Raw genomic sequence first — 16,686 nt, 5'->3', positions numbered from 1 at the left:
CGCTCGCTAGATGCGTTCTATCGCTCCCAGCGTATGCAAAATAAGTGGCGGCACGACAGGCAATCGCACGGCAAGCCATAAGCACGCCCACTATGTCTTGGCATGTGGTCACTTTGTGTATGCAGACGCCCACCAGCTTGTCTTAAGACGCCCACATCTCCAGGAAGTGTATGCAGGCATCGGCACATCGGGTACCATCGGAAGCGAACGCAGCGCTTGAGGTTGACTACACCCTACCTCAAGCACTGCGAATGCTGTAATCAAAAAAAGAGCCAGGTGACGTGTACAGTGACGCTTCCTTTTACTTGTGCACGCCTCTGAAATGGCGTTATTTTGGTCAGGCACGCCTGCGTTCACATCTGCACTCAAACGCTTCCCGATCTTTCGCTGTGGTTTGTGCATGCGCACAATGCGACCCATCGGCAGCTACGAGCGAACGCTTCTTAGCAACCGGGTCTGAATCAGGTCCTTAGTATTTATTTATACCTGCATCGATCTTGGCTAGCTTTATGTAGACAAGTTATAAGAAGAAACTCCTGGTCTGTATTACCATTCGTTTATTCCCTGTGTTACCTGGTCAGATGCCTTTATAATGTGGTAGTATTCCTAAGTAATAGGCTCATTTTTAGGGTCCCCTTCCCTAGAGAGCGTAGACTGTCCCCATGGATCTCGTTGTATTCAGTCTGTGTGTATCCTGCTTATTAGCCAATCAGATTACGCCCAGGAATGGTCACAGCAGCAGGACACGTGTGCGGGTCATGACACGGGGAAGGAAGCCACAGTCTGGGGGTTAGATGGTGGAAGATGCAGGACTCCTGTAATACTGATCCCATGAGGGTTATGGAGACAATCGCACCTACAGTATATATGATAGAAAGTTCATACATACAGCTGTCGGCCTCCCCACAGCAACAGACCAGAGCTGGATATTTATATAAAGAAAACAAATATGACTGCATTATGCTGCTGTATTTTACTGTAGACATCTGTCTTCTTACTTGTCTTGGCAATCCCGCACATTCCAAACACAATTTTGTGATCACATAGACACAACCGATGGCTCTCGTACAATAAATTATCTTTTTGGCGCGCCCTGTGCGCAATGGAATTTCTGTTTTTGTTAAAAAAAAAATATCCTTCGCCCTGAGGTTTGATTTGTTGTAGTGGATCGAGGACACTTTCCTTCAGACAGACTAATTGCTAACGTAGTGTAAGAATCTACTGTGTCGGATTTATGCCAAGGTTCTACGGGGAAAGGGAAAATATCTTTCCAGTTAGAGGCCATTTTGTATTCCAGAAGCGAAGACCGAACACGGCCCCTGCCAGGCTGGGCTGCATCCAGGACAAATCACCTAATACCACCTTGGACCATCCCTGGTGCATTATGGGAATGCGCCTCCTACAAAAGGCGTGGCGATGTCCTGCAGGGAATGCTCAGTAAACTCCTTATGGCCACAGACTTCTTTAACCACTTAACTACCAATTAATTTTTTGCAAAAGTGACCTCAAAAATTGTAATTTATTAAATTTAGTCATAAATATTTTCGTAAAAACAAAATATCCTTAGGGTATTTTTGGTCACCCAATGAAATATTCCTCCCACGGCACCTGATCACCAAGTAGTATTGTTACTACACCCCCCTCCCCCCTATACTAACATTCCCAGAGGCAATACCCTCCATACTGTGTCCATGACAATTGATTAAACCCTTACACCAATCCCCAATGGCAGTAAACAATAAAATGCCCTCCAGTAGCTATAATTCCTTTTGAATTAAACTCCCAGGGGCAAATTTACTAAAAAATGACGTAGGGTCAGCCAGTCCTGGTTCCTAAAAATACGGGGACATAAATGAATAGGTTCCCCCTGTATTTTAGGAACCAGTACCTGGCTGCTGAGCCAGTCTTGGTTTTAAATATAGGGGAGAAAAAATTGTGTAGGGTTCACCCCAATATTTAAAACCAACACCAGGCTCAAACCCGGCTGGGGTGTAATGACACAGCCCAGGGACCCCTTCACCGGGTCACCCCAGCCCCAAAGCATTAACACAACAAGCCAGTCAGCCCAAGCCGGGGAGGTGGGGACTCCCTAATGAAGGGTTCCCCCCTCTCCTGACACCCCAGGCTTAGTCTGAAGCCCGGGGCTCTTCCCCGCACCCCTGGGCTATGGGTACGGAGGTAATAGGGTGGGGAAATAGTTTGTAACTTTTGTATTTTATAGTGGAACTACAGGTGCCAGCATGCCTGTCCTTTCGGTGTGACACATTTTATCTGACAGTGTTTTGCTCAGGATAACTAACTTCCCATTTCACCAAAATCTCGGGTCAAACCCGGGATTTTGAACACTGGTCCAACCTGGGTCGGACCCGGCTTCAGACACTTTTTCCACTGCACTTTGACCCGGATTATTCCCAGGTCGGCCCCATTTCCACTGAACCCGGGTCAGCCCTGTAAAACCCTATAGATGTCATTAAAAATTGACTTTTTTCAGGCACACAAAAGGGCCTCAGAAGCTCCAATCACCGTCTAGAAGTGTTACCGGGTCCCCTAACCCGGGTAGGGTCAGTTTCCACTGCCATGTAACCCAGGTCCTACCCGTATTTTAACCCTGGTCGAGACCTGGGTAGGATTCCCGGGTAAATTGACACGGGTACACTGGGCAATAACCCAGGTTTTTTGAGCAGTGGAAAAGGAGTATAAGTAAGATAATTGGTGTTTTTTCTTTTATTTATCTTGATCAGCTTCAGGCTCTAAGTTAAATACCCAAAACAGAAAGACCATTATTGTCAGAGCTTATCTCCACCCTGTGTGTGTGTAAAATAAAAGGAGGGGGATTTTGTTTATATTTGATCAAAACATTTAAGCTTGGGCTGCAATGGTATTATTATTACCAGTTATTTATATAGCGCACACATCCCGCTGAGAATATGTGGCCATTCACATCAGTCCCCGCCTCAGTGGCGCTTACGCTCTATATTCCCTACCACATGCTCACACACTGGGGTTATTCATTTATTTTTTTTGTGTGAGCCAATAAATCTAGTAGAATATTTTTGGATTGTGGGAGGAAACCTAAGCACCCGGCGGAAACCCACGCAAGCATGGGGGGGGACATACAAACTCCACACAGGGTAGTGGTGGAAACCAAAGCCACGACCTTAGTGCTGTGACGCAGTAATGATAACTGGTACCATGTGCTATATGGGTAAGTCCGAGTGTGGTTATATTTCTTTTTAAAAATGTTGCCTAGTATTGTAATGGCTGCTGTCAGTCAGGTGTGACAAACCCGCCCTTACCCGGATGTTACCCGCTGTATCATAGAGGTGAGTTCATTTATCGGCAATCTATTGGTGTATTAAGCACATACTAGTGTAGGAACTTGCAATGATTGGGGATTCCTTCATCTGGTTTTTATTTGCTAGATACACACAATTTGCAGGGGTGCTGACCATTGTGTTTTTGTTTTGTATTCATATACAGTATTACATTAATACTTCCACGCAGCTGGCACCAAGTATAATACGGGTAAAACCCAGCCCGGGCATAGTTCTTTTCTAGTATATCCAGACCACATCTGCTGCTGCTGAGACCTGACACCATTATTTGAACCAGTCGAAGTGAAATGAGTGCAACAACGTAGAACAATGAACAAATCTTTATTGTCTTTACAAAACAATGGAAATGTGTTTACAATAAATTACCCGCATGTTTATTTCTGGTCAGTTTAGCACCTATCCAAAAGGGGGACAAATAATGTCCTGCTGATCATATAAAACTGTTCATAACATAAAAGTGGCCTATACACGATTTTCATCTTGCGCAAATTACCGGAAATGTATGAAGAAGAAAAAAAACAAACAAACAATCTAAATAACTTATACAATAATAACTCTTGGACTGATATATCAAGCACTTTAAATGTCTGCAATTACAATAAGGCACTACTGTTAGCATAACTAAACTATTGTAACATATTAATACATCGACTGCTACATGCTGCAGCTGGAATAAAATTGCCATTTAAACATCAACAAAATGTTAAAAAAAAATCAAAATGAACAACAAAAATGAAAACTGGGTAACGTAAAGCCACGTGGGACGGAGTGAGGGTCATTTGTCAATGAAAGGAATATTTTCAATGACAAATGGCCATGTGATAATTGTACAGGTTGGCGAAAAGGACTATAGCTACTGAGGGGCTTTTTATGTCTTCCTTCAACTACACAACAGTTGTCTAGCGGTTTTATAAACAGAGCCGAATTAACAGGGCAGCCAACACGGTCGCCCAGGGGGCAACCCCACAATTTGGGGGTCATCCACACATATCTAGTTTACCAGCTGAGCACTGTGACATAATGTGAAAAACTGGGGTTTCTGAGAGGCTTAATAGGAACTGGGGGGACTACATATGGTGCTGGGAGTATTTACACGTTATACTTTTTAATATCATCGCCAGTTTATCACATTGACAATTTTGTTGGTAGGAGCCCCCCACAGAACTTAATTCGGCCCGGTTTTTAAAGTGTATCTACAATGTGTTCTGGATCAACAGTTAACAGAACAGTGATGTTTAATTTTATGGGTTTATGAGGAATTAATGACGACATGGTGCAAAGAGTAATAGTGGTTTGTAACCGACAGCAACCAATATAACAGTCTAGTGTGCTTAGATTAATGTTCAGATTAGAGAAAGCTGATGTTTGATTGGCCAACTGCCGCATTAACGTGCCAAATTCGGCCGGAACAAACTGGTCTTGCTTTTTCCAAAGGGGGCGAATCAATTTAACGTGATGTGAATAGCGCCGGGATTTCCCGGAGCTATTTAATTGTCCGCTCTGTTAAGTCCAACTATAGGGTTTATAGGGCACCCTCCTGAGGTGCGAGCAGAAAACAGACTTAAGTGCCGTCTGCGATGCTGTTTTCCAGCTTAGTGCAGCGTTAACAGCATCGCGGCTGGCACTAAACAGGCGCGGTAACCGGCAGCTCCTTCCCGCCGCTATTGACATTGCATTTGGTAAAACTGATGGGAAAAAAAGATGAGGCCGGGTAACTTAAGGACATCATATTCCCTTGGGAGGAAAATAATTGAGTAGTGTGATTCAACTTTATTGGAGGGCATTTATCTTCTGACTTTGGGGTGTGCATTGGGGTCTGGAGTCTTAATAATTTGCGGCATTTTTGAAAGATAAGGGGCTCTATTTATTAACATCATTTTGACTAAAATAAAGTGAAAAAGGGTGTTTTGTGTTTTCACACCCTTTTCACATTATTTTAGTATCACCTATAGCTATTACAGGGCAATTGGAGTAGAATTCGTAAAATTCTACTCCAACCCCTAAGTATCACTTATTTTTAGTAAAGCAGATCACATTTCCCATAATTGTAATGGGAAATGTGATCCGACCAGAGTTACTAAAAATAAAATGTGAAAAAATATCGGGAAAAGCCCTGTGATAATAACGCCACCTGGAGGTGGCGTTATCCAGGGTCTCCCCCGGTTACCGGCCTCCTGCCCTGCTCTAACGGGGAGAGCAGAGCCGGGAGTCTGTCCCAGTGATCAGCTGTGTGGTCTAAACAGACCGCAAGCTGATTACTGTAAAAAAAAAGAAAAAAAAAACAGTAAAAAAAAAAATTTACTTACCTGACTCCAGGGACCGGTGATCGGGCCTCCGGTGATGACTCCCCTCCGGTCAGCTGGTCTCCCATACTGCACTGCTGCCCGGTCATCAGGTGATCGGGCCCTAGTGCAGTATGGGAGATCACCTGACCGGAGGAATAGAGAACATCACCGGAGGCCCAGAGCATGCAGGTAAGTGTAATTAAGGAAGAGGGGGGTCCGTGATCGCGGGGGCGGGGTTTAGCGCTGGGGGGGTAGCAGCGGCGACCGGTCACTTAATCACTGTATTTTTTGCGAAAACACCGTGATAAGGCTCCGAAGGGGATTCGCAGGGACAGAGCTTTATCACAAGCTCTGTCCCTGCAAGGGATTTGTAGTAAATCCCTGTGATATTGCCTGAATTTGCAATGCGAATTCACTCGGTAATATCACACTACAATCTGCATTCAATATACGGATTGTAGTAAATAGAGCCCTTAATGTGTCTACTCTGTAGATACTGATTGTAAATGATGATATTTCATGAAGTTCATTTAATTAACTGGAACTGGTTAACTGGTGGATCAAGACTCAAAGCTGCTGGTTTGTTCAGTGTAAAAGGGGTTTGGCGGGTGGAAGGAGGGGTTAGTGGGCCTACAGGCCGAAATTCAGTACTAAATAACAGATTGTGAAATTGTAATTAAATAGCCTAATGTAAGGACATGCAGAAGAAATAAACAAGCTAAATCTATAGTGTAGCTGATATCGTGTTTGTATAACACCAATAGCATTTTCTCTAAAGCATTTAAGTCAGAGGAAGGAAACCTGTAGCTCTCCAGGCATTGTTGAACTACAAATACCCCACTAGACTTTGTAAATCCACAACACCTTTGTACTTTGTACTACAACACCGCACCTTTGTACTAAAAGTCGTATCACGTCCTGAGAGCCTTTGTTGGAACTTGCATTTCCGTAAGAGAGCTACAGGTTGGCTAAAAATGACTTACATACAGATAGCAGATAAGAACTTGCGTTAATCTGGACAGTCTTTAGCGAAGGAGGAGGAGGAGGAGGGCGACGCTGTCCGTAACATCATCACAGCCGTGAGAGACACTAGACAGTCCCAGCACAGAGGCGACGTCTCATCCCCTTTCGTATTATGGATCCTCATGAGCAAGACTCCGTTTTACTAACTAGACCAAAGTCTTTGCTATTTGCCTTATTTTAGCACCAGATACAGGACACTACACCTTTTAAGCTTAACAGGACGCAAAAAAACGGAATCGGTGATAACTCCTGTCCGCACAGTACACATTATCCAATATGAGGACTAATATTTTAACTTTCATTTATGTAAACAATATCCAAGAACATAGAACATCATTTATGTACAATGTACTGTAGACCATGTGTGGCCACTGTCCTGCACCAGAAGGACATGAAGCGACTGTGAGCGGTCATCTATTCATCTTGCACCTCTTTCGGAGACTTGGATGGTCTTTTCAAAATACTTCTGCCGAAGCGGCTGATTCCAGGTGACCTCACCTCCATAGAGTCGTCCTCTACCGGTCTGAATTCTGGCTGGGGGTAACCGCCGTGGGAGTACGAGTCTGGGTAAGGTACTTGGTATCCCGCATAGGGATCCTGTTCGTCGTCATCGTCGTCGTCTTCGCCGCCATTGTACGGGCTCTCTGGGCCATAGTGCTCATGGTTGCCTTGATTAGGTTCACCGCCATATCCACCTTGACCCAGCCACCACCATGAGCGTACAAATGATTAAGTACATCCACAACAGTACTAACTACAACGCTAAACATGGTAACAATGTCTAATTATTATACATATGTTTACACTCTGTACTTTTATTTACAACACTGAACGATTAATACGGATAAGACGGGCTGACAAAAATGTAGTCAAACACTTAACCGGGCAACCTCCACCGAGAACACGTAATAGAACATGGACACTTACATCAACAAACTGAATGACGTCACAGTGTTTTGGTTTCTTTCAGAGCTACCAGTTTTCTTCAGTATATCAGACTGTATGCGTAATGTACTGTACATTGATATATATATATAGTTATTGTTGACCTTTCCAACATTCGAGTAGCTCACTCCTCCATGCGAACATTTAATGCAAGCGGAGATCTGCTTACTAAGAACCATATCCATTCATTAAGGAACCTCGGTGGATGTTACGTATGACAAGTGCGTTACAGTCTATATATATTAGCCATACTGATTTTTTTATTTTTCAGTTGATGACTTTGAGCCAGTAGGCAGAACAGGTTGTACCACAATCGGACGCGCTCTTCAACGCTGGTAGTCATTGTAAGGTATAAAGCCTTCCCATTGGATATGAACAAAAAACAAAAGTGAGTAAGTGGAGACATTCGGAGAGAAAAGTGGACAAAAGGAGAGAAAAAACATAAACGTCAGTACATAAAAAAATCATTACACCGACGGACGCATGCAAAACAGACACTCAACAAAAATACAGAATTCTCAGCACAAGGACAGTACAGATTGGTGGCTCAAAAAGTTATTAATGGGGGGGGGGACGGGGGCATTTTTTTTTTGTGAACTGTGGTGGCTGAGAAAAAGAAGGATGTTGTAAAACAGCTACGAATAAGACACTGGCCCTGATTCAGAGCCGGACGCTCTTTCAGAGCGCTCGCTCTGGATCAGGGCGGCATTTTTTTTTTTTGTGCTGGCCGCTCACAGCATATGCGAGTGTCCATGATGATGGTCGCAATGGTCTTGACCATCGCGACCATTGGGCTTGCGACAGAGACCCTGCGGTAGGGTCTCGCTTCCGCAAGCCCTGGAGTGATTTTGGCGCTATCAGAGCCAAAATCACTCCCACTGACATCACTAGTGATGTCAGTGGGGCCGGCTTGAGACTTCGTCTGGCAGGCACGCCCACCAAAGGGGGCGTGCTGTCAATCAACATCGATAGCACGCCCCCTTTGGTGCGAGACCCGGAGCGATGGAGAGCCCGTTGCACGCCGGGTCTCGCGCATGCGCACGACAGAGCTCCCTCCATCGTGCGCATGCGCAGTGGGGGAACATCGACCCGCTTGCGAGCGTCCTGCGCTCGCGAGCGGGTCTGAAAGACTTAGAATGGTAAAAATAATACTCTGCCTGATTATACAAAGACACTACAATAGATTTGTAAATGTTTTAAAGGGTTGGGTACGGGATTCAGACAGATTTTGGTAAATATTCTAACCTTAATCCTAACCCTAATCCACCCCTCCCGCAGCCTAACCATCCCCTCCCGCAGCCTAACCCTAACCATCCCCTCCGGCAGCCTAACCCTAGTGACTAACCCTATCCCTAATACTCGCTTTTGGAATCTGTCAGGATTGTGACCGTCAGGATCCTGATTACAACCCGTTTTAAATTGTCAATGACAATATTTTGGCTGTTTTTTTTAAGGATATTAATATTTGTTGGCAAGTACCTTATGTTCATGCTATACGCAATATATTTGATGTGATGAGGTCACACAACAAACACAGTCACAAACAGTGCAAACAGTATACAGGTAACAGTACTGCAGACAAAACGTCACAAATATACAACAGCAAAGACATGCAAAACTGAGTTTGCAATATCATACCTGGTTAATATGTCACGATTTATAGGAATAAGTAAGTGTATGTCTTTTATTTTCAAGGATTAATCACATAATGTTGTTTCTCACAACATATTCTTGTAACTCTAGTGTAGAACAGTGTGTGCAGTATGACAAATATGCACAAATGTTTGCAATCTTGTTAGGCCACCAGCAACAGTACTGTGTCCATTTAAGGACGTCCTCATTTGCCGGAACCAAACATCTTATCGGGTTACAGTGTAGAGTTGCTATAAGACAAATGAGTATGGGAGCTGACATGATGGGACGAGTGGTTATGAGAAGTGATGAGCATTAGAGGTGACGTGACCATAGAGTATTAGAGTGATGAGTGACTGTAAGAAGTGCTGGGTGAGTGACTGTGGTAACAGAGGATACGAGGTGACGTGACCATAGAGTATTAGAGTGATGACTGATGAGTGACTGTAAGAAGTGCTGGGTGAGTGACTGTGGTAACAGAGGATACGAGGTGACGTGACCATAGAGTATTAGAGTGATGACTGATGAGTGACTGTAAGAAGTGCTGGGTGAGTAACTGTGGTAACAAAGCATACGAGGTGACGTGACCATAGAGTATTAGAGTGATGACTGATGAGTGACTGTGGTAACAGAGGATACGAGGTGACGTGACCATAGAGTATTAGAGTGATGACTGATGAGTGACTGTAAGAAGTGCTGGGTGAGTGACTGTGGTAACAGAGGATACGAGGTGACGTGACCATAGAGTATTAGAGTGATGACTGATGAGTGACTGTAAGAAGTGCTGGGTGAGTGACTGGTAACAGAGGATACGAGGTGACGTGACCATAGAGTATTAGAGTGATGACTGATGAGTGACTGTAAGAAGTGTTGGGTGAGTGACTGTGGTAACAGAGGATACGAGGTGACGTGACCATAGAGTATTAGAGTGATGACTGATGAGTGACTGTAAGAAGTGTTGGGTGAGTGACTGGTAACAGAGGATACGAGGTGACGTGACCAGAGAGTATTAGAGTGATGACTGATGAGTGACTGTAAGAAGTGCTGGGTGAGTGACTGGTAACAGAGGATACGAGGTGACGTGACCATAGAGTATTAGAGTGATGACTGATGAGTGACTGTAAGAAGTGCTGGGTGAGTGACTGTGGTAACAGAGGATACGAGGTGACGTGACCATAGAGTATTAGAGTGATGACTGATGAGTGACTGTAAGAAGTGCTGGGTGAGTGACTGGTAACAGAGGATACGAGGTGACGTGACCATAGAGTATTAGAGTGATGACTGATGAGTGACTGTAAGAAGTGCTGGGTGAGTGACTGTGGTAACAGAGGATACGAGGTGACGTGACCATAGAGTATTAGAGTGATGACTGATGAGTGACAGTAAGAAGTGCTGGGTGAGTGACTGTGGTAACAGAGGATACGAGGTGACGTGACCATAGAGTATTAGAGTGATGACTGATGAGTGACTGTAAGAAGTGCTGGGTGAGTGACTGTGGTAACAGAGGATACGAGGTGACGTGACCATAGAGTATTAGAGTGATGACTGATGAGTGACTGTAAGAAGTGCTGGGTGAGTGACTGTGGTAACAGAGGATACGAGGTGACGTGACCATAGAGTATTAGAGTGATGACTGATGAGTGACTGTAAGAAGTGCTGGGTGAGTGACTGTGGTAACAGAGGATACGAGGTGACGTGACCATAGAGTATTAGAGTGATGACTGATGAGTGACTGTAAGAAGTGCTGGGTGAGTGACTGTGGTAACAGAGGATACAAGGTGACGTGACCATAGAGTATTAGAGTGATGACTGATGAGTGACAGTAAGAAGTGCTGGGTGAGTGACTGTGGTAACAGAGGATACGAGGTGACGTGACCATAGAGTATTAGAGTGATGACTGATGAGTGACTGTAAGAAGTGCTGGGTGAGTAACTGTGGTAACAGAGCATACGAGGTGACGTGACCATAGAGTATTAGAGTGATGACTGATGAGTGACTGTGGTAACAGAGGATACGAGGTGACGTGACCATAGAGTATTAGAGTGATGACTGATGAGTGACTGTAAGAAGTGCTGGGTGAGTGACTGTGGTAACAGAGGATACGAGGTGACGTGACCATAGAGTATTAGAGTGATGACTGATGAGTGACTGTAAGAAGTGCTGGGTGAGTGACTGGTAACAGAGGATACGAGGTGACGTGACCATAGAGTATTAGAGTGATGACTGATGAGTGACTGTAAGAAGTGTTCGGTGAGTGACTGGTAACAGAGGATACGAGGTGACGTGACCAGAGAGTATTAGAGTGATGACTGATGAGTGACTGTAAGAAGTGCTGGGTGAGTGACTGGTAACAGAGGATACGAGGTGACGTGACCATAGAGTATTAGAGTGATGACTGATGAGTGACTGTAAGAAGTGCTGGGTGAGTGACTGTGGTAACAGAGGATACGAGGTGACGTGACCATAGAGTATTAGAGTGATGACTGATGAGTGACTGTAAGAAGTGCTGGGTGAGTGACTGGTAACAGAGGATACGAGGTGACGTGACCATAGAGTATTAGAGTGATGACTGATGAGTGACTGTAAGAAGTGCTGGGTGAGTGACTGTGGTAACAGAGGATACGAGGTGACGTGACCATAGAGTATTAGAGTGATGACTGATGAGTGACAGTAAGAAGTGCTGGGTGAGTGACTGTGGTAACAGAGGATACGAGGTGACGTGACCATAGAGTATTAGAGTGATGACTGATGAGTGACTGTAAGAAGTGCTGGGTGAGTGACTGTGGTAACAGAGGATACGAGGTGACGTGACCATAGAGTATTAGAGTGATGACTGATGAGTGACTGTAAGAAGTGCTGGGTGAGTGACTGGTAACAGAGGATACGAGGTGACGTGACCATAGAGTATTAGAGTGATGACTGATGAGTGACTGTAAGAGGTGCTGGGTGAGTGACTGTGGTAACAGAGGATACGAGGTGACGTGACCATAGAGTATTAGAGTGATGACTGATGAGTGACTGTAAGAAGTGCTGGGTGAGTGACTGGTAACAGAGGATACGAGGTGACGTGACCATAGAGTATTAGAGTGATGACTGATGAGTGACTGTAAGAAGTGCTGGGTGAGTGACTGGTAACAGAGGATACGAGGTGACGTGACCATAGAGTATTAGAGTGATGACTGATGAGTGACTGTAAGAAGTGTTGGGTGAGTGACTGTGGTAACAGAGGATACGAGGTGACGTGACCATAGAGTATTAGAGTGATGACTGATGAGTGACTGTAAGAAGTGTTGGGTGAGTGACTGGTAACAGAGGATACGAGGTGACGTGACCATAGAGTATTAGAGTGATGACTGATGAGTGACTGTAAGAAGTGCTGGGTGAGTGACTGTGGTAACAGAGGATACGAGGTGACGTGACCATAGAGTATTAGAGTGATGACTGATGAGTGACAGTAAGAAGTGCTGGGTGAGTGACTGTGGTAACAGAGGATACGAGGTGACGTGACCATAGAGTATTAGAGTGATGACTGATGAGTGACTGTAAGAAGTGCTGGGTGAGTGACTGGTAACAGAGGATACGAGGTGACGTGACCATAGAGTATTAGAGTGATGACTGATGAGTGACTGTAAGAAGTGCTGGGTGAGTGACTGTGGTAACAGAGGATACGAGGTGACGTGACCATAGAGTATTAGAGTGATGACTGATGAGTGACTGTAAGAAGTGCTGGGTGAGTGACTGGTAACAGAGGATACGAGGTGACGTGACCATAGAGTATTAGAGTGATGACTGATGAGTGACTGTAAGAAGTGCTGGGTGAGTGACTGTGGTAACAGAGGATACGAGGTGACGTGACCATAGAGTATTAGAGTGATGACTGATGAGTGACTGTAAGAGGTGCTGGGTGAGTGACTGGTAACAGAGCATACGAGGTGACGTGACCATAGAGAATATTAGTGATGTGTGATGATTTGGTGCCGTCTTAAAATTAACATCATTGTGAGCCCTGGGCACAGCAATGCACTGGGGCACCTGCGATCAGACAGCCACTGACCCCCATTAATAAAATCAGACCCCAGATCAGATGCCCACTAACACCCCCACCTCCTATTAATAAAATCATACCCCAGAGCAGACACCCACTGCCCCCTCTCCCCAAATAATAAAATCAGACCCCAGATCAGATGCCCACTGACACCCTCCTCCCACCCCAATAATAAAATCATACCCCAGAGCAGACACCCAATGCCCCCTATCCCCAAATAATAAAATCAGACCCCAGATCGGTCATCCACTGACACCCCAGTAATAAAAACATACCTAAGAGCAGACACCCACTGCCCCCTCTCTCCAACTAATAACATCAAGTCCCAGATCGACACCCAAATGCCACCCCCATCAATTAACAAAAGCAGGACCCAGATCTGACAATCTCCCCCTCCCCATCAAATTGAAAAAAAAAAAACAGACCCAAAATAAAAGAAAAGCCATCCACCAATCAGCATGCTGACAGCCATTCACTATTTGGCTGCAGGCTGGGAGGCAGGTAGAGAATGCTGCACTCTGATTGGTGGATATCCCCAGCCATCCACCAATCAGCATGCTGACAGACACTCACTGGGAGGCAAGTAGAGAATGCAGCCCAGCCGTGGGGACCAACCCGTCCCTGCTCAAAGGCACCCAGAATCATTGGGCCTTGGGCAACTGCCCAGTGTGCCCATACGTTAAAACAGTACTGTGTTTGAGTGGCATGTGATAAGAGCATTAGAAGTGATGCATTTAGAGAATGATGCAATAAGTGTGCGTGAGTGCTGACGAGTGCCTATAAGAAGTGACGTATGGTGAGGGAGTATGGGGATTCCTACTCTTAATACTTTCAAATACTCTTTATTTAAAAAAAAAGCTGCTATATGTGGCCTTGGTAAACTCATGGTATATTATAGCCGTACTGATGTATAACCCTAAACTACTCTCTAATATTATTTACAAAAAAATAATATATAATAATTAGAACTCACCATATCCAGCGCATGAAGACGCATCACAATAACCTTGTGGACCAGGAGGTCCCAAAGAACCGGTGTTTCCTGGCGGACCGGGCAGACCACGCTGACCAGGTGACCCAATAGGGCCTTGGCTTCCGGTCCGACCTTCACCTGGAGGACCTGCACGAAAGCGAATACCCCAGTTACATGAAACAAAAATACACCTGTATAATTATTCACTTTTGAAGAATAAAATGTCAGTATTAGTGCTGCAGCTCAGCATTGCGGTGAGAAATATGATACAGCAATTTCCCATTGCAGCAGCTTGTATTTCACGGTGCTTAGTATCATTCAGGGATCTTGTTAAAAAAGAAAAAAGAGGGGGGTTTAACCCCCTATTGTTCCTCAGCACACTGAATTATACTTGCAACAATATATGAAAACTATACGGTAATAGGAATTCAGAGATATTAGTTGCACGCATTTGCAACTACATGGGAAGCTGCTAGGCCGCGTCACGGCTTCTCTGTCACTAGCAGTCCCTAACACTAAGGGGTTCACGTCTGGGACGCGGAGCACCCCAAAAAATGTCCAGCCCAGGACCCCCCCAGGGCATCACATGAAAAAAGGAAGAAGGGTGACAGTGAAGTGTAAAGTATAGATGTCTAAGACTAATTAATAAGTGTTGAAAAAGGGGTTAAAATATATGTGAAAAATTACATGAATAAAAGACAAACATTAAAGGTGATGTGAAATGTAACTATGCATATTAAGTGGTGTTGCCATGAGGAGGCCCAGCCAGAGCAGCCTTGGGGGCCCTTTGCCCAAACACTTACCCCAAATGTAATATGTATCAATTATAAGGCCTCATAATAAAGGCACATATATATTTTGACAAATGTAAGGCACGTACATGCATCCACATTACGAGCCAGCTTACCTGGGAGTCACCCCTGGGAACTCCAACTAGCACTACTAGAAGCAGTATGCCCTCCTAATACTGGCTCATTCATGCATCTCATAACAACAAACACAGAACGAAAGGAAGGGGTCATACCAAGTAGAAAAAAGAGAGGGGTTTAACCCCCTATTATTCCTCAGCACACTGAATTTTCAACTTGGTATGATCCCTTCCTTTCATGCACCTGAATAGTATTGCCAGATTGATTGAGCAGCTGCCATTTTGTGTAAAAAGAAAAAACAAAGTAAGTTTCCGAAGTATCTTATTGGAGTACAGAAGATGCGTGTAGCTGTGTAGAGTGATCTGGTAGACCGTACGATTCCTCCCCTTGGCTATCGGGTAATTGGCATAAAATGAAGACATGTTTTTACAAGATCTTTATTATACAATAAACTGTTTGTTGCATTGTTTGATGTTACCTTGGGGTCCCTGAGCACCCCTAGGACCTTGAGTTCCCACACCGGAGTTGCCTCTCTCGCCTTTTTCACCAGACGGACCTGTTAAAAATGAAATTAACAGAAAATTTATTTAAGAACTAGAATTTTTAGTTCATTTCTTAACTAAGGATGATAATAAAGAGCAAAAGCGCTAACCAATACAAGAGTATAACACAAAGCTAGATTACTGGCCAAGTATCGGTTAGGGAGAGGAGAAAGAGTGGACGGAAAAAGGGGGGATTATATTATTATATAAACAAAATACAGATGCCTAAATAAATCTGGATTTAGAATTAATTCTGACCTGGAGAAGGAGATATGATTGATAGATTTATGCTATACAGGGTTATGGGCAGATCTCAAGCTTTATTGCCAAACACCACACTAAAGAAAAGCCCTATAATGAAGTCTATTTAACCATTGGTTTACGGTGAGATGCGTTGAGAGATTTTCTTTGCTACCACTACCCTGTCATTGGCTAATCTAACGTGCTGGAGTGCCTGGATCATTGTGTCTTCTATATAGGAACATAACCTTGCTGTGCATGGACCTACATTGACCCGTGTGAGAAAACCTGCATTGTAATGTATATAAGAGTACCAGGGCATAATGATGGCTTTTCCTATCCACACAAAATACTAAACAGGGCTGTCTTAGGTTTGCCATGGGACCTACATAGCTAGCGCCCACCAAATGGATAGCACTTGTGCCACCAGTGTCTATTAAATGTGAATAAATCCATTTTAAAGAAGACAGATTATTTCATATGATATGGGGGTATCCAATATGAGTTGGTATTGATGGAAAATATATGGGATTTGGATCTGATTAATGACCCAATGGAAGTAGATGGTAGTACGGTAGTGCAGTGGGTAACATGGCTGCCCCAATGTACTGCATATGATTCGAATCAGGGCCTGTGTGGAGTTTATATGTTTTCCCCTTGTTTGTGTGGGTTTCCTCCGGGTGCTCCGGTTTCCTCCCACAATACAAAAACATATTGTTACAGTAAGTTCCTTGGATTCTGACAAAATTAACTCAAGTTTGCATTTGTGTGTGTGTATGTACTTGTGTTAAGGACTT

At 44.3% G+C, this 16,686-nt stretch overlaps 1 protein-coding gene across 3 annotated transcripts in view; it reads right to left on the bottom strand.

Moving 5' to 3' along the window:
* Nucleotides 1-3,640: 3,640 nt before the first annotated feature.
* Nucleotides 3,641-16,686, bottom strand: part of COL14A1 (collagen type XIV alpha 1 chain) — a 254,844-nt gene continuing 241,798 nt past the window's right edge. For 2 of the 3 annotated variants that reach the window (XM_088450204.1, XM_088450206.1), the window contains 3 exons: nt 15,586-15,663; nt 14,239-14,385; nt 3,641-7,338 (listed from right to left, as the gene is read on the bottom strand). In XM_088450204.1, the coding sequence (XP_088306330.1) occupies nt 7,058-7,338; nt 14,239-14,385; nt 15,586-15,663 (506 nt within the window). In that variant the 3' untranslated portion in view covers nt 3,641-7,057. Of the gene's footprint in view, nt 7,947-14,238; nt 14,386-15,585; nt 15,664-16,686 lie in introns of all 3 variants that reach the window. The other variant, XM_088450205.1, reaches the window with a different exon arrangement.

This window comes from Taudactylus pleione, unplaced genomic scaffold (assembly GCF_031769625.1).
Source record: "Taudactylus pleione unplaced genomic scaffold, aTauple2 ptg000510l, whole genome shotgun sequence".
Taxonomy (NCBI): Eukaryota; Metazoa; Chordata; class Amphibia; order Anura; family Myobatrachidae; genus Taudactylus; species Taudactylus pleione.
This window is presented reverse-complemented; position numbering and strand designations above follow the sequence as displayed.